At 36.4% G+C, this 19,427-nt stretch overlaps 1 protein-coding gene across 8 annotated transcripts in view; it reads right to left on the reverse strand.

Moving 5' to 3' along the window:
• DENND4C (DENN domain containing 4C) overlaps positions 1-19,427 on the reverse strand; it is a 104,490-nt gene that overhangs the window by 38,197 nt on the left and 46,866 nt on the right. For 7 of the 8 annotated variants that reach the window (XM_066180801.1, XM_066180798.1, XM_066180803.1 and 4 more), the window contains exons 2-10: positions 15,581-15,908; positions 9,076-9,328; positions 8,032-8,101; positions 6,681-6,850; positions 4,925-5,166; positions 4,017-4,083; positions 3,315-3,373; positions 1,964-2,108; positions 1,446-1,621 (exon numbers count right to left, since the gene is read on the reverse strand). In XM_066180801.1, the coding sequence (XP_066036898.1) occupies positions 1,446-1,621; positions 1,964-2,108; positions 3,315-3,373; positions 4,017-4,083; positions 4,925-5,166; positions 6,681-6,850; positions 8,032-8,101; positions 9,076-9,328; positions 15,581-15,891 (1,493 nt within the window). In that variant the 5' untranslated portion in view covers positions 15,892-15,908. The remainder of the gene's footprint in view (positions 1-1,445; positions 1,622-1,963; positions 2,109-3,314; positions 3,374-4,016; positions 4,084-4,924; positions 5,167-6,680; positions 6,851-8,031; positions 8,102-9,075; positions 9,329-15,580; positions 15,909-19,427) is intronic. The other variant, XM_066180802.1, reaches the window with a different exon arrangement.

The following is a 19,427-nucleotide window of genomic DNA, read 5'->3' on the forward strand; positions in this document are numbered from 1 at the left end:
TTGCTCCATTGTTTACCATTTCCTGTGATGCTACTAACAAAACAAAGCATATCAGTAATGTAAAGGTAACATTGGCATCAATAGAGGAAGGGTCCTTCTGAGACAGTAAAAATCAAGAAAACATTTCACTGCTCCACAGATCAAATTACTAACTCTAACTCAAGTGAGTAAAAAAAAAAAAAAGTCAAGAGTTAAAAAATTACAGGATGAGATAAGTAAAACTAAATTTTCACAGAGAAAGGATGTGTACTTGATTTAGTGATGATCACCCTCATCTTGAACTAGCTTAGATATGTCTTGCTATTTATGAACTAGTTAAAAATAGAAAGGTAGTTACTAAACACCTGAAAAAAATGATTTTTCATTTCTGTTATTTGTACTCCCGTTATAGAAACACAGAAGAATTATTCTGAATTAGCCTCTCCTCAAGAAGGTGCAAAGAAACTGTTCAAGTAATACTTCAATTTAAGAAAAGTATTAAAAATACAATAATTAAGTTAAAATATGTTAGAATTAATGCAGCGAAGGCACCAAATTCTGCTTAATTGATGTCACAAACAATTTGGTCCTTGTAACTTCAGAAAAATTTCTTTATTAACAGTAACATAAAGTAGCCCAAATGCAAGACAGCATCAAGATTTATTATGAAAGATCTTGAAACATTCATGTTCATGTAGTTTGGAAAAGACCTTTAAGGTCATCAAGTCCAACAACTTATGTAACACTGCCCTGACCACCACAAAACCATGTCTACCACTAAACCAAGCACTGCATCTACGTGTCTTTTAAATATCCCCTAGGGCCAGTGACTCAGCTACTTGTCTGAGCAGTCGATTCCAAAGCCTGACCACGAGTGAAGAAAAAGTTTTCCTACTATCTCATCTAAAGCTCCCCCGGAGCAACTTGAGGCCATTTCCTTTTGTCCTGCTGCTTGTTACATGGGAGAAGAGACCATCCTCCTCCTGGCTACAACCTCCTCTCAGGCAGCTGTAGAGAGTGATAAAGCCTCCCTCAGGGTCCTTTTCTACACACTACACAACCCCAGCTGCTCCTCGCAACCCTTGTGGTTCAGACCCTTCACCATCTTCTCTGGATATGCTCCAGCAGCTCAACGTCTTTCTAGTTGTTAAGAGCCCAGAACTGAACACAGAATTTCAGATATGGCCTCACCAGCACTCAGTACAGGGGGACAATCCTTTCCCTAGTTACTTACCATTGTTACTAAATTTGTAGCAAGATCTGCATCACATTTTTATAGGAAGTGCAAAGTGTTGATCTTTGACGTACTAAGTTTTAATTTACTTTAAAGCTTTAGAAATGAGAAAAAAAACGGGACAGTAAGAAACAAACCATGTTGGATCAAACACTGTTTAACAATTTTGTCTCCTGAGCACTTCAGTGATCTCTTCATCTACAGAAAAATGTAAAATCTCCACAGAACTTACATGTAGACCATGTTTGTGTCTAAGTCAATGCACACGATATCCTGTGGTGGATCATACAGATCAAAGTATCGTGAATCAACTCCAACAATAAATGGAAGAGGTGCACTGAGGACGGTGGCCAGAGACAAAGGACAGAGGGGGATATATGGACATTGCCACTGAAATGGAAATATCATCTGAAGGAAAAATTAAATGAAATAAATGCATTAAAACAAGACAGCAGATATTGGACAAGAAAAAACAGGAAGTTACATGCAGCACACTGAAATGAAATTACTAAAAGTGTTGTAACACTATCAGAAAGAAGTCCCCAAGTTCGTTGCTTTAATACAGTATAGCTCTCAGCTATACAAAAATTATGATCTTTCTAAGAGTTACTAGCTAGGGCAATTGAACTAAATGCTATTTCTGGAAAAAATGACCTTTTAGTACATCAGCTATTTTAACTTAAAGCCTTGTTACTACTGTGGTGTTTAAATCAATTTCTCTCACTGCTGTACAAAACACTTTGTACTTACAGCTACCACGGCTTCAGCAACTCCGGTCAACACAGCTGGTCTAAGGGAATGGAGGAGGATCTTGCCTTCTAGTAATACAAAGAGTAACAGAGTGGCACAGTTTTCTGGTCCAAGATTCATGAGCAGAGTGCTAAAGTTTGCTCCACTAAGGAATGGATGGGAAGAGGAAGAAAAGAAAAATGTTACAGGATTTTAAAAAAATTTCACTACTGTCAAACTTCTGACAACTGTCAATGTTTGAGATCAACTAGTTGAATGGTGCTAATATACATGAAATACCTACCTATCTAACTAATAACTATCATATCATTTTAAGGCTTGTACTACCCCAAAGAAACCTAAATTTGAATTCTATTGCTAAAGAAACATACACTAAACCATGCTACTGCTAAATTTGTGTTGTTTACAGCACTCTCTCCCAGAGATGCACTGGCATCTTGTATTCATAACAGTAAAGTAAATCTAAATACTAATTTCAAAAAAAAAAAAAAATAACACCAGGAGTTTCTATGGTTTAGCCTCCCTTTCATTTGTTGGGACTGTACGTATTTAGGAATTGAGTACACGGAATTAAGTAAAATCTGTCCTTAAAAAAAAAAAAAAAAAAAAAAAGTTCTCTACATGTTGCTTTGTAATATAGTGCCTGGCTGCAATTTTTCACGTAGTGCTTGTGTAACAAATGTGACTAAAGATGGGATCCTTCTGCACAAAGAATGTTACATGATAATGGTTTGGGGTGAAGAGAATACAAAGGGAGATTTGGGGTTTTAACTTGAAACCAACAATGAACAGAGGTGTTGAAATAAAACCACGTGTCATAATCATAGGGAGGTCTAACCCGGAAGATGTAGGCAGGATCCACAGAGACTGGATCAACCTTCAAGCACGAATACCAATTTGTAGGTACACCTTTGAATTCCCAAAATGTTTGCACACTTGTGCATTCATGGATTTCACCTAACTGCTTGATGTTACTGTCTCTCTTGGATCCAAAAAGAGAAAAAAAGCAAGACAGCAATCTCCATGCTATTAAATTTCGCTTACTACACTGGTTTTGAAAATACAAGATCATTAAATATGGGGGGGTTTTCTCTTCACAAACACCTTATTATTCCTTTAGAGTTCCTGCAAGAATCTGGCAATTCATCTTCATTTGAAGATAATCAGTGATATTATACTTCCACAAGGGGCACACGTAAGTCAAGACTGTGTAACATTATAAATGCATATTGAGCTTCCTGTTTATAATACCTGACAATATTGCACTAATATTTGACTTCTTTCTACGACGGACTCCTGCTTGCCTCTGATTTTTTCAAGTAGCATACATTTAAAGCATTAATAATGATACCTTAATGGCAATGGTGTAGAAACTGGCTGTGACAATATTAATGCATCATGGGCAGAAAGCTGAAACACATAAAGTACTATGTGATTGACATGAACAACGCCAAGGTTAATACAGTGTAACATCCCAATATAAATATAAATCCATAGTCTCATAAACTGCCTGGCATACAGACACCATGTCTTTGGGACTTGGGTTTACTAAGTGAACAGAGCTCGTATTAGTCACTGAAACAATTCTGAGAATTACAGGAAATCATCCATGACTCAGTGTTGAGCATGGATGATTTGAGAGTTGCTGCTAGGTGATTAAACAGAGAAGCACAAGAGACAGTGCCCCAGGGGACTAACCTCTGACCCACAGCAGTGGGTGGACAAATGAGGGAAGACAGAAAACAACTCTGCCACTGAGGTAATGCAAATGGCGCCTATAAAATGAAAGCATAATACCTGGCAGATATTTCATAAGTGCAAGTAGGACACTTCTGCCATCCACACCACCCAAAGCATGGAATAGTTTGTTTCCTTTTCTAAGTTGTCCCAGGTTTGTATCAGTGAGAGAGGCCAGCCCATCCATCTCCTCCCCTCTCCCTTCCAGGAGGTATGTATTCAAAGCCAAGTAAAAAAAAAAATAAAGGAAGAAACCAAAGGCAAGAGAGAGTTTGCCATTGCTGTAGCTTAAAATGAATGAAAATGTTTTGCTTACCTGCACAAGAATCCTTGGCCTTTGTGGTGAAGGGAAAGGTATATTGTGCATAAAATGGGATATATGCCTGTAAAGAAGACAAGATATTAAAAAAACAGCATCAGGGAGTAATGAAAGGCTGAAAACAATATTAACCACATTTTAGAATTAATATGGTAGCATGTTTTAGAAAGACTGTTAAGACTTCTTTACTGTTTTGATAAGTCTAAGCCTATTTATGCAAGCTGAAATGAAGAAGCTTCATTCACTCAGTTGCATGCCTGAAAATTAATACCGGCACCTTCAGATATGTAAGCAAAAGATAACAACATACTGGCATTTAGGCAAGCCACTTAAAATCCCAGGCAGCCTAACCCTGTTCTACAGCTTCTAAAGAGATTCTGCTAAGAGGAATCATATACTTCACTGCCAGGTATCTTAACCATTTTGAAGGTAACACCATTTTTCAGCAAACTTTCAGGACCATAACAAGCATCCTCTGCAGTTTGCATACATATTCATAGAAAATCTGAATTAGCTGCAGTGCTTGGAAGCAGACATAGATATTTGCCACTAACGTACAGCATTCCTGAGTTTATATTTATTAAGCTAAAACACAGGACTGCAAATGTAGCATGTATCACAGCTCAGCCTGTTCTGTGCTTGCTGTAGCTAAAAGAAAGGTAAACAGGCTTGACATATTCTAAAAAAGACCCAGACTAAAATCCAGTTAGCTTTGCTGGCACAGCAAGAGCCAGCACTATAAAACAGAAGCAGCAAAAATTTCTATCAGTACAACATAAGCTAAACAGTGCAAACAAGATGATGGATCAACTATAGCAACTGAGCAACTGTGACATGCACAAATCACATGACTTCTTGAGTTTTTAACTACATTACCACATCAACTTGAAAAATGTTTTACATACTTTTCAATGGGAAGAGGATGAGGTCCAGAGACAGAGAGTTTGTAGATGAACATAAGAAATTTTCGAAATGCTTCAAAGAAAGGCCAGTGTGAGAGAAGACAGATGCATTTGTTAGAATTGATGGACTTGGAAGTAATCACTTTTCTCTCTACAGTCGTCAGAAGACCCAGCTGCGATTGCTGTTTTTCTGTTAGCAGCTCCCGGGGATAAGGCTCATAAAACTGGATAGCAGCACCATAAACCTACAAGATGAAGAAAAACAGCTAAGTAGGCACAGTGTTTAACAGGAATATGGGCTAGAATTTTTGAGGCATCTAAGTCTTTGCAGTTTGCACGCACTACTGCTTTTGCTGCTACCTTATGAAATGACTTTATTTAGGTAACATGCACAAAGCAACCCTATAAACAAAATGCCTTGAATTCTCTTCCTTATTTTCATTGCACCGTCATCAAAAAAGTACTCATACACAATTGAAAGGGAAGGAACCAAACCTTCATTTTGTGACAAAACCTTATCCATTAATCATCTGGGTAAAAAACATCCCCAAAATCTCAAACCCAAACCCTCATGAAATATTTCTGTTCCCATAGTAAATTCCCCTTCCATTAGCAAACTAAACAATAAAATTATTTTAGTTTTGACTTCCCTCATTTTATCAAGTTAAAAAGATACAAACCTTTTCTAATATTCCTTCCCTATTTCTGTTTCATAACTGAATTATTCTGGCAAACTTACCAAAAATTAATAAGGAAAGAAAAACAGTAGCAACTATTGCCTTCCTTCTTGCAAAAGAAGTATTAATATTTTTGAGAAATGTTGTTTTTTCTGTTTGGAAATGGAGAATTATGTAAATTTTTCTGTTAGGGGAGTGAGACAGTGTGGAAGTTGAGCTTTTATCACCAACAGAGCCAAACTGCTGTTCATTAGAGAGCTAATCAAATATTTATACAGAGAGCCAATCACACATTACAATCGCTTACTCCCTCATACAGCTCGCACACACACACAGTTGGCAAGCTGAAACAACAGCTGGCTGACCAACCCTAAGCAAAGGCTCCCTTGCTTCATCAGGAGTACCTCTGTAACCTGTAACGCAAGTCACACAACACATTTTTGGTATCTTTGTGTGCTGACGGCCCTATAAACATTCAGCAGAAAAATCTGAATGTTAGAAGATAGAATTCAGATGTTCTGAATCTATCCCTTCATGTAAATTCAACAAGATGACTAGGTCTTGGAAGCTCATTGGAGTCTTTCATATCCTACCTCTCAGTGCACACCTACCCTCTCCCTGCCTTCCTGCTTTCTGGTAACTAGTTTTCAATTCATGTGCAGAAATATGTGCAGAGTCCTACTACATGAAATCAGACGCCTCGTTATATAGTCACATAGAAGTGTATTTTAAGGTAACCATGTGAAAACTGTAACCATTTGCTGCATCACTAACACGTGTTAAGTTCTCTTTAATATACAGACTACACTTTCATTCCCATTACATGAAAGAACAGAGAAAGCCATGTGCTGTGAGCTTTGGTTTTGTTAAGTGTATGATTCAGCCTACATAGGAGAAAACAGCACTGCTTCCAGCTGCTTCCAGTTTTGGTTCAGTTTCATCTTTACATGAAGGCTTAAGAAATACAGTTTTATAAGGGAAGTATTAGATAACATATTTCTCAAACACAGAAGAAACAATCACTTACTGATCTCCGTAACAGCTCTCTGAAATAAAAGCAAAACCACACCGTGGAGCCATACCTTTTCTGCAGAAGAGCAGGTCAGTACGAATGTTGAGAACACAGGTAGCGGATATTTGGTTTGAGGGTCCCAGCACTCAATAGTAGCTCCCATAGGAAGGCAGAAGAGAGGTACAGAGTCTGACAGTGGAAATGATTCATAGTTCTCTTGAGGATATCTGAAAATTAAGCCTCAAAAACAGAAAAAAGAAAAGTAAGCACATTTGTTCTGTAGACCCTAAATACTGCAAGCAATACATTTTCCACAAAATATAGCTAAGTCTCAATTTATAACTTTCTTACCTGAACTTTATACCTGAGGATTATAGCTGCAAAGAGGAAGTCTTTCATTTGACAGTAAGACTAAGCCATCCAGGTAACAATCATTTGAAAATAGTGTATGAATACTGAAGTTATCCTTTGAGCCATTACATTTTTAGTAACTGCTCAAAAACAGTACACAATGAAGATTTTTATATCAAATCAGTTGAGAGGTACTTGTGCTATTTAAATGTGCCATTGGAATAGACTTTAATAGAAATTCCTATGGAGAACATGATCATTTACTGTAAAAACAGCAGTAATACCTTAATTAAAAATAGGATGAACTAGCTGACTGTCTGCATTCTCTGCTACCCTGTATATCTAACTCTTGTTGGTAGAAAAAAGACACACAACCATGGGTTTACTACTGCTGCTCATCTTGCTTGTTCTGTGGTACACTAACTTTATTTATTCTTTCAACTTCTATTTGGTAATTTACTCCTTTCAAAGGAATTTGGTGCATTTACTTCTCAGCAGAAATGCTTCTGAAAGGTTTTTTTGGCTTCTTCAGAAAAAAAATCTGTAGCAATGCATTAAAAAAACTTTTAAAGCCAGATTTGTCATTTATTGTTCAGAATATTTTTCACTCTCTTCAAATAAGGAACAAGAAAATAGTTGTGGAACTGAAGGGAAAAAACACATTTAACTTTCAAATTAAACAGAAGATATTTAGACATAGAATGAAATACAAAATAGGCCTGAACAGGATTTTAATTACTCCTTCTTCATTATCACCAACACAAGAAATAGGAACTATTTTTTTACATCTGTAATGTTTGCTAAGACAAAAGTTCGCTAAAGCTCCTCAGTTAGCAAGTTTGTCACAATAAGAACTGAAAAAATAAAGAAAAATGCTATTCCCTTTTTTTTTCCCCTGGGAAAAAAATAAGGAGAGCAAAGAAGGAATTATAGAAGCTGATTTCAACTGACATCCTCCAGGATCAATATTCTGACAGACAGCACTTAAATTTTTTAAATTATTGTTTTATTTTAACAAGACATTTGAATCCTTTTGTTAAAATGTTAAGACAGCTTCTAAAATTACTTACCAGCTTTATATGCTAAAGAGTTAGAAGCTGGCACAGACTTCTTGTAACAAAGGTATACACTGGAACCCCACTGAAAGACAAAAGTTTTATCTTTGAACCAGCAAAGATGACAGCAAGCAACAGAAATCAAGCATTTTAATATACTCCCTTTACAAATAAATCAGACATTTTAACAAAAAAAATTACAGAATAAAATGAGCAGCTGGCTGCTGAGTGCTCTTAAATGACAAAAATGAGAATTCACCCTTCTCTCATTTTTTAGAGATTACAGGATTTACATAAAATAACCACACCACCCACCAGCACACTACTCTTTGACCTATTTTAACAAAAGAACAGGCAAAAGTGAAGCAAATTAATTTCCACATTCATGTCTCCTTGGTTATTTAAAAGTAGACTCTTATGGACCTCATTATGGGAAGTCAAGTTCTAATCATCGTAACTCATAATTTGAAGCTTTTATTGTACTTCTATAAACAGGTTATTGACAAAGTGTTTTTGTAGTTTGTCTAAAAATACTCTACCATTCAGAAAAGCTCACTTATTCCACTGCAAGTAAACAGAATGCAAAATAGACTAAATAAAAGAGAACCAATTAAAGCAAAGCACACTCAGAAACTCGAAGCAGCAATTATCATCCTTACAATGCCTTAGTAACACAGGCATCATGAAGAACTAAGAAAAAAGTGTTTCTGATTCATCTGTTCAAGTGTCAGCCTTTCCTAAGGGTGTGGGAGAGATAATTAAAAAAAAAAAAACTTCATTGCACTACTCATAAGAAGCACCTAGAAATAAATTTGCAAACTGAAGTAGCAAGTAATCAGTATGGAACAGTAATTTCCAACATGAAAGGAAATCAAAGCAACAAATCCCACAAAACTGACATCTCACACATGGTATAAAGCATGAAGGAATTGTGATGTAGTGATAGAACACAATTACAATAGTGCTAAGAAGAGTTCAAGGGGCTCCTCCTCTAAATATATGTGTTGGGCTAAAAAAGAAAAAGGAAAGAAAAAGAAATTCAAGCTTATAGATACTCACCATGCCACAATTTAAATTCTTATCCACTTTACAGAATGTGTGAGGAGGGGTTTCCCCTTTGCTGGTAACAATAACACAGATGTCTGTCACTGCCAGTGAATTTTGAGGTCGCACAGGAGGGGCCCTTCGGTAGGTGATGAAGATGCGTTGTGAAGAAGCTGAGCTGTTGTTAACGTTAGCGCAACGACCGTATGGGGTAGCCTGAATCACCTCACAGCCAGAAATTATGCGTTCCTTCCCCTCATAGAGAACTCTGCACACAGGAGGGAAACACCATTATGCCCATTCAAATAGATACAGAGTTACTTGAATGAATTTGGAGAAAATGTCCATCCATTAGCAACTGATGTCATCATTGCAACATTTTAACATCAATCTCTTATATTGTCTTCCATTATGCAGCACCTGAGGTTGAAGAAACTGCTCAGAAGTATTTAAAATTACAGTGAACTCTCTGTGGAGAAAAATAAAATCAAGCTACATCGAAAAGGATTTAGTTACAGAACTACTTGGAATGCTGCACTATCAATGAAAAATAAATACAAATTCCACTTTAAATTGCTTGCACACACGACAGTGGATAATTTAATCACTAAAATGCCTGCTAAGTCTTTTAAAACTTGTTTAGTTCTGGGTTTTTGTTAAATATTTTTTGGGGTTGGGGGGTTTTTGTTTATTTAGGGTTTTTTTAAATTAAGATCTTTGGAAAAGCACAACAGAAGACAGAAGTTGCTTCCCAGATGAATTTTTACAGGAAAAAAAATTCCAAATCCAGTAATAATTGACATTCACTGTTTGAATAATAGCACTTAAGACAATGAGGCAGGAAGACAAATACATTGTTCCACAATAAAAAAAAGAAATAGCAAGTACAGTTGACCGTACCCCTAGAAAGCAGAATATATCTTACATAGCTGTACAGCAACATTCATGCAGTGCATGGCTTTTTTTCTTTTTGCAAGATCACTAACTTGGATAAACATATTCTTAGGAAAAAAATGAAAGTTTCTTTACAGCTTCACAGCAGCTAAATAAGCTATAACATTTCTTTACCTAACATATAGCTATTAGAAACTCACTGTGAGAATGTGGAAGTTAAAACATACATCTGTGTATTTTTAATGCAGATGCTATTACAGGGCAAGATTTATCTCTCATTCCACACCCAAATAAGCAATGGCTCCATTTGCTTGGTTCTCTGCAGTATGTGCAGAGTACTTGTCACCTTCAAATCAGCTTTTATCATACCAAGACTTAGGATAAAGGTAACACATTAAACCTTTGTACTTCGTCATCTCCAGCTTCTCACTCACAGTCCCTCACAACATTAAAATAAAAAATAACCAGGAAATACATATTTACTGTACCAAAATAGCTTTGATTAAATGTTTGACAGACTACTACTAAGTATGTATTTGAAAACTTTAAAAAGTCATGTGTCTAAGGTAAAATAAGAGTCTTTTCCCATATTAAACAATCCTCAGAACTTTAAAAAAAATATATGATTAAACTTCCAAAATGTCTTAAAGACCATTTCCATAATTAAACTGGAATACATAAATATTACTGTTTATTATAATTCAACAGAAAAAACACATGTTGTCATAGTATTGATGACAGACATGAATTACAGTCGCAGAATACTTTAAAAAAGCAAGGAAATCACGTGAGTTGGGGGGTATATTGATGAGCTACCAGGCTGCCAATTTATTCAACTAGTTCATGGAAGACAATAATATTCAGCAATGGTTTCAGCTGTAAAAACTCCGACCATCAGACTTGGTATAAATTTAAAACAATGTGTACTCTCAGGTGCAAAACCAGCCTAATACCAGCATTTCCAAGTTGCAACATTAGTGTTAATATACTACCTACTGGTTCAGGGTATTTATAGAGAAAGGACATGTAACTGAACTACATCTAAACTAAGTAACGTTCTGGAAGAACATATAAGTTGTTCTTTTTATTGGGTTACCTCCTCCATAAAGTTAAAAAACCTAAAACAAAACAGAACCTGAACAACTACAATGGCAGCAGCTCTCAGGCCACGTCCATTGTGCACAGGGGTTTACATGAACTCTTCACATCACTGTCTTACATTAATCAGAAGAAAATACTAAAAGAGCAGTCTCCAATAAAAGTTTCAGTTCAGTTTTATTTCAGTTTCATGTATTTTAAATAAAAGAAAAATTATACATTTATTCCAGAAACATTTGTCAGCTGACAGCTTATGAGAAGGAACACAGAATGAATCAGACTGCTCCAGGAGTCCAATTTAATAAGTTTACAAATATTCTAAGAAAAATACTTTAAGTGTTCAAGACTTTATCAGTGGGGTCACCTCTCACCAAAAGAAAAAAGAAAATGAAAGCAACATGCACCTCTACATGTACACTAGAAAAGTATTATTAAACCCCACACCATTTCCTAACCTCATGCATAGTTCTGAACTTACAGTATGCTGTATCTGCAAGCAAACACAAGAAAGCCACCACCTATGAATTATTCAAATTAAACAATGGTTTTAATGATTCAGAGAAAAGATTCAGAAGTGATGCACAAAATACTGAACATGACACCCTGTATATACGTCCTCCCTGACAGGGTAAGTTTACTTCTACTTGTTTCAATTTCCAAGTGTCTGCCTTTGATTAATTAGTAATGATCACACTAAGACTTGTTTTCTTCCTTTTTACATTTATAGTTTGGTCTCAATCCTAAGTACACATTATTTTCTGCATTATTCTATCAATGCCAATACAGTTTCATTTCAAGCAAAATGTAAACAAGTTTCCTCTAGATGTTAGGTTCTTTGCAAGAAAGACCAAAACAATCTTATCATCTCTTGTAAGACTGTTTGACATCGTACATGGAAGTTTCCTCATGCCCAGTTTTACTGATTTAAAAGTATACTTCAGTGCATCAGATAATAGAGTTTAGAAAGAAGAAATACAACCTTGTGGCTGTTGAGCTAAAACCCTAAAACCAGAGAAAACTTTTCTTCTGGAAAACCACTTCAAAACAGACTTTCGTGAATTGCATTTATCTAAGACTGCTGTCCAGTTTGACTTCTCCTCCTCTAGGTCCAAACACAATTCTGTCTCTCACATCTCTTAGGCAAAATACACCTTTGTAACTCCTCTTCCTCTCTCATTTTGCAAGTATTGAATAATAAAAGAACTTATATAAATATAGTAAGGTCAGAAAAGTGTGGATCAAGCAAAGGGAAAAGACTGATGAGACTGATTTATCTTCTATTTCTACTGTCATCTCTAGTATTATTTGTCTGAACAAACAAGTTTTAGTTTCATCATTATTACCCTATGTTGTCCTGAACACCCTGCTGCAGTTGTCACAGTGGCGGGATTAAGAACAACTGAAGATGCTGACTGTTAAGAATACCTTCTTGCAATCTGAGTTTGTTTTCTTTTATGAAATACATCTTTAATGAAGAGGATTGTTTTTTCAGTTGATGTGTGTGCAGACACTTTCAGAAATCAGGCGTATAGAATCACAAGGGTTCTTAGCACAGAAACACTAAGCAAACAAAAGCCTCACATACCACTTTAAGGAAAAAATAAATCAGAATTTCTTTACTTAGATAATTGAAGTTACCTAACTTTTGCATGTAGTGTTTTGAAAGCAAAACAAATGAGAGGCTCCAAGTCAGAGATACAATTTAATAGGAAGAAAGGAAACAAAGTAAAATAAAATAGATGCAATAATACAAAAGACCACTGACAGAGTCAGAATACAACCTGAGCAGGGTCATGGAAGCAGTCCAGATGAGGTGGTCTTCCTGAAGCAGTGATCCCGTAGAAAGGTTTGGTAGCTCTGGTCCTCTGGGAATCCAGTGGGTAAGGGCCCCCCCGTACTGTCCCAAACCCCAGATTATATCCAGGTGAGAATGCTTGGTTCCTCCCTCTGGGCAGAGCATCTCACAATGGGATGATGAGTCATGCAGGGGGTCCTTGATGGCCCATTAAACAGAGATAACTCCCGGAGGGAGTTACCTATGAGTCATGGGCAAGGCATTTGATGGGCCATTAACAGAAGATAATGGCCCAGAGGGAGGGGGTCTGGGAAAACACTGCCCCACTTGGATTCAACAGTTCATGAAGATGGTGATGGAATACTTTGTGTACATCCTATACTACAACCCAGGACATTGCATTATTTGGTATTACAAGAACCTCTGCTTCAGACAAGAAGTCTGATATTCTTTCTTTTCTATACTAAGTATTATAAATTGCAAAACCACTTGTACTTTAAAAAAAAAAAAATCTGTCAGGTTTTTCTTCCATGTAAGAAAGATGTGCTAGACCTCTAACAGATTCCTAACTGTAGTGTAAAACAAAGAGGTGAGATTTTGTTTGAAAGTCCCACTGCACCTAAACCAAAACAGATCTCAAATCTCAGTTCTTGTCTGTTTCTGGAACACCAGAAAAAAAAAGAGCGAGAGAAAGTGAGGAAAGCAACAGAATGACAGTAACTGAATTATTTCAGAGACATACAAGCTTAAGATACTAAATTTTACAGTTACATGTAAGGAAAAGGATCTTAGAGGTCTTGTATCCTAGGAATGAACCTTTATTTTCCCAACTAATTAATCTGATTAAATGTAACATCCAGAGGCATGGCACATGGCCTAACTCTATGCAAGTACGTAATTTCAGCAGGAATTCCCTCCAGCAACTTACAGACACTTCTATTTAACAAGCAGTGGACAAATAGAAAGGAATGAGGATGGAGGGCACAGAAATACCAAACACAAGGCAGACAACAGTAGAGCATATACCTATCTCCCTCTTCACCAAACAGCATTTGTTTAACTACTTTCCCCCAAAATAACACTGAAATACACTGACAGACACAAACATTCATCAAGAATCACATGAATGCTCCAACTATAACATAACTCAGTTTTATACCCTGACATAACCGTACACATTTCATTCTTTCAAGGGATGTACTCTTCTTCAATATGTACATAATAAATTCACTCAGCATGTCAGACAGGCTCAAAGGTAAAACATTATTTTACACTGGTTCTTTAATAAAATAATAGAAAACAGCATAAATTAGCCTTCAGACTGTACATGAATCTCTTGCCTGAACTCTACTTTTATCTGAGCACAATGGAATTCACAGAAAAAAAACAAAATAAAAAAGATTGCTCTAACTATCTCTTGCACATAGTTGCAAAGCAGGAGGAACAGCAGGGGGAGAATATGCATCATTGCTCAGTGAGAAAACACTGCCCTGATGTGTTACGTGTGACACCCTAACTAGATCTGTCTACAACAAAATACAGAATAAATACTACCTGCCAAATGCCATCATCTTAGCCAACTACTTGCCTATTTTGTTCATAAAATCTCCCAAAGCATTCAAGCTCCTAAGGGAGACATGAAACAAACATATGCTACCCAAACTGTTTCCTTAAAGGCACAGGCTGAAGACTGATTTTTCAGGAATTCCTTTGAGGAAACACTCCCTGTCAAAATTCTTCCTTCTGTAACAACTTAAATGAAGTTTAACAAATCAGTCAAATTGCAGCTTCACAATGTAGTGTCTCTCCTTGCAGTGCCAGTCACACACATGGGAAAAGATTATGTTAAAAATCACAAATTCACTGAAGACTACGGGAACACAGGTTAGATGATTAAAATGAACAGAAGTTAGAATGTACCAGCTTAATTATACAGCTTGAATCATAACCCCTGAGAGTGAACTGTCTTGCCATGAAGCTGCTTTCATTACTCAGATTTCACTATCAGTCTCCCCGATTAGACATTGTTTGTCAGTAAGCATGCAAATTGTAAGTCAAAAACAGGGCTTGTAAGCTTCATGCCAAAGAATTTAAACTTATAAATGAAAATAACTAAAAGTATTATAGCATACATATACATGCATGATTTTTACTCCCTACTATTTATTTAATAACTAAGTAGGGAGAAAAATACACATTCTTTATTTTGCCATAATTGTAACAGCACCCTACAACCAGTCTCTCCTGTCTTTCTCATTATATCCCCATTAGTTGTGCAACGTCCTCGTATATTTTTAAATTATATCTTTTACCATAAGCATTAAAATGAATACCACAAAGTGAAAATTTTTGAGTTCTGAAGTCATAATTGACAGATTAATTATGTTAATATTTCTGGATTTGGACTACATATTTTCTATAAATTAATTCTGTGTTATTCTATCATCTTCCATAAAGATGCAGCAGAGAACTTAATTTCTCATATTTTACCAGCTTCATCTCTCTCTCTCTCCCATCTTTTAAACTAAAACTTAATCGATAATTTTAAAAAGACAATTTCCCTAGAAGACTGACACTTTGTTCGATGTATTCTATACAGAAACACACATTAAGCAATACAGATTCAAACAGGACTTTTTAAGACGTTTTCTCACATCTGTTTTCATCACCATCTATGAAGAGTAAGATTTTATCATTATTGAAGGAGGAATTGAACTGCAATAGAAATCTCACCCAATGTCAGTAAGAGGTGGTTTGTCCCGGCCTCTCTTGTAGCAAAGAAAAAGTTCAGGACTCTTTAAACTTCCATAGTTTAAGTTGGCTTGGAGGGCTGTAGGGGTGGCCTCAACACAGGTATATCCCTCTGGGACAGTTTCACCAGCTGACTTAATTATCACAGCAATGTCAGTAATTGGAGCCTTGGGACCAGCTGACTTTGTTTCATGTCGGCTGATTTCCTGGTCCAGGAGGGTTGCCGAGTCTGTATCAGTGAGCCCTGCCACTACAAAATAGTCAGCCACTCGTGGACCTTTGTCTTCTATCATGGTTATGTCAATACTTCCTGGGGAAAAGAAAGAGAGAGAAATCAAACACTCTGCTTTCAAACTCAAACCCTTCTCTCAACTATGAGGATTTAGAACTTTTGAAGAAGATTTTTGCAAATAGAAAAATTCTTATATAGAGAGTTCATGGAAATTCTATGGAAACTGCAAAACAAACTTTTGACTTGACTTCTGTTGTACAAAAAAGATACTGAAAGACATTGCAGGTAATCAGATTGCAGTCATGGCATCACAGCAGTAATGTTTTAGAACAAAGAAGTTTCAGTGAGATATAGGGTAAGTCAAAACTCTTAAAACACAGCAGCTACACAGAAAATTGCTCCATATTATCTATTAGACTGTCCAAGCTCTTGACAGGCTATATGTTGATGAAGGTTTCCCAATCTAAAAGCATCCATATTTTTCTGTCATTGCTCATGAGCAATTTGACCACAGAATCACATTGTCTTTTCTTTTTTTTGGACAAAGAACAATTTCAAGTACAGGCTCACCACTTTATCTTCTGCATAATCCATCCATTTTGTTTTATAACAGACCTCACAGTGCAGTCTTGAAACATTCAGCTGGCAACTGTAACATCTAGAAGTCATTTACAAAAATCACACATCCAAACCCACATTTCATCAGCTGATCAGGCAGTACACATCACTGCTCAGCTGCACTTTCCAGATCTGGAAAGAGTTGTTCTCCCAACACCACTGATGTTCACTAAGCATATGATGTTAAAGCAGTGAAACAGAAGTTTCTGTTAAGAACAAACTTAGCTGACAGCCTATGCTCAGGTACCTCAAGTACAATTTCAAGTACCCAAATCTCATTAAATCTTTTATTTTTACAAGATGAGTAGAACACATTTAAACAGTAGCAATAAAGCAGTGGACCTCAATACTGTTATACCTCTTCAGGAAGCTAAGTACAACATTCATCTAGATATCCTTGTTTCCATCACCAGATTTCTGGGAATCCCATATAAAAAGCTAATGAGTAATGGAAGTCCAGTTCCCATCTCCAAAAACAAGGCTGCCATGGCTGCCAAGGTCCCAGCTACCAAAGAGCGATGGTTCATGGATATAATCATGGTGCACCAATATTGAGAAGTTTCTTGTATTCAGAATGCCCAAGTCTGGTAACTGCAGAAACACCGGCCTCTGCTGAAAGAAAGGTGGTTTGGTGAAGGCAGGGTAATCTTGTTCCCTGCAATCTGATTTGTGCTCCTGTTCTTATCCTGCTCTTTCTGACTGACATTATAATCAAAAGGTATTTCTGATCTTTGCAGCACACAAAACTTTAAAGATTTTGATAATAAGTGTACTAAGTACTCATCTGAGGCAAAAATCAGTTATCTATCCTGCATGTTTGCTCAGAAATTTTAGCATAAGACTATGCAATTTGGATGCCAAACACTACACTGCAAGCTACTGTAGCATGAGATCAAAGTAGGGAAAAGAAGGGAAATAACTTCATGTAAATTTGTTGTACCTCTATATTCTGACTACAGTTTTTATTTTCTTACACTGAAATAACAACTTTTCAAATCCCTTCATACCTGAAAGACGACATACCTGCACCCTTTAAAATATTTTTCCATAACACTTTTCACACTGTCACTACAATGTTCTTTAAACACTATGGCTAACAGCTTTGTAGGTCGATCCATACAGAGACACAGAATGGTTTGGCTCCCTTGCAAAGGAAAAAGTCGTAAGACAGTTATTTATGTGACTGTATTTATGCCTAAAACATGCAGATGTCATATCAACAGGAACAATAAAAGGTTTACTCAATTTGTCAGGTCATAATTTCCTCGTTCTTCAAGTGCCTAAGTCTCCAGAATGACAAGGAAATCACTCCAGAGACATAGCTACCTGTGATCACCTTTAGGTACAAAACCTGCTTCAATTTACTTTTACTGCTATAAAAAGCATGAAATCAGCAATAAAGTGCCTTATAGCTAAGCAAGTCAACAAGAAATGCAGCGGGTGTGGCTTCAACTTCACCTCTGTCAACTGGTCTTCAGTTAAAAGGTCCCTTCTCACACTGCTCGTTTCCACCTCCGCTTCTGTTCGGAACTATACTTTGTGCAACCACATAATGAACTGGAACAAGAAATTGCTTAGGCTGAATGCTAACCTGGCAGAGACTTACTGTTCAACCAGAGCAGTTCTCCAGCGATTGCCTGTGTCAGCACAAAAGCAGTAGCAGTATAACCCTTTCAGCAGCAGCACTGACTTACAGTGGATTAATCATAAAACTGTGAAGTCTAAAATGTTTCACTTTGCCTCTCAGATGCTTGGAATTGTCAATAGAATTATAAAAATAAATATAGAAAAAAAGAAATAAACCATCCACTCTCTGCTCCTCTTAAAAGAAAGTCCTGAGCTAGAATATCTTGCAATCTGTAAAATACCATTTGAATTGAAATCAAATTACTGGAAAAAGCTGATAAAAATAGCAAAATGGTTGGCATCCTATAGTTTTTAATATTTTTTAACCCAAAACTTTTGTTAAATGTTCCAGCCTTTTATTAACTGGGTCACATTCACAAAGCTTAGTATCATGCTCTCTCAATGCAAATTAAAATCATGGCCTACATTTACTTTTAGCATACACCAGGGAAAAAAACCACACAGTAACAAAAATAGCATACGTCAAAAACCTCACAAGAGTTTATATTTTTAATCACAGCTCAAGTTCCTAGAATTGCACTAATGTTATCCTCAAATATGCTTTAAAGGGAAGAACTTAGTTTTCCTGGGAAAACAGAGGAAGGAAAATTTAAAAGCAGCCGAAAAAGTAAATACTAAGAACTGGAAAGTTAGAATGCAAATGAAGAGAATCCATTGCTAAATTTTCATCAGTGGGAATCAATAAAACTATAGCAATTAGTTGCCAGGAGCATACACTTGTATCTCCTTGTGTATGTTACATTTTTCTCTTAGCTATGGCTATGTTTTACCTCACAGAAATTGTCTAATATGTGGCAGGCAAAAGTCAGAGTCACCAGACAATTCAGCTGAGATCCTTGGCACAAAAGTTTTGTATGTCAGCACAACATTTAGTGAGTTTTTCAAAATGTTCTAAGTCTCTCAAAACAGTTCCTTTTCTACAAGGATAAGTAAGGTTTCAAACAAGCACTACAAATCAGCTCTCAAGGAATTTGTTCTCCAATTTCAGAAGACTTAAAGAAACAGATCACTCAAAAGAGAACTGAACATAATAGCTCTTAATTAAGCCACAGTGATCTTCACTAATGTGACAGTTTTAGAAACATAAATAGACAAAGAATCAGCAGATAGCCACCAATACAAGTAGAAACAGCAGAATTCATCAAGTCCAAGAATACTCTGCCTCCTGAACTGCAGGGAAAAAAGCCCATAGGATTTGTGGGGAACAAGATGAATCCACCACTATTTTTCATTATTTTTGTGATAAATTCCACAAGAACAAGTACGAACACTGCTCCTCTTAACAGACAGGGGAACAAATATTCTTCTAAGAGCCCATGCATTCTATGTTTT

The sequence above is a fragment of the Chamaea fasciata genome, unplaced genomic scaffold, assembly GCF_029207755.1.
Source record: "Chamaea fasciata isolate MVZ Bird 193981 ecotype frontalis unplaced genomic scaffold, bChaFas1.0.hap1 SCAF_4, whole genome shotgun sequence".
NCBI classification, from domain to species: Eukaryota; Metazoa; Chordata; class Aves; order Passeriformes; family Sylviidae; genus Chamaea; species Chamaea fasciata.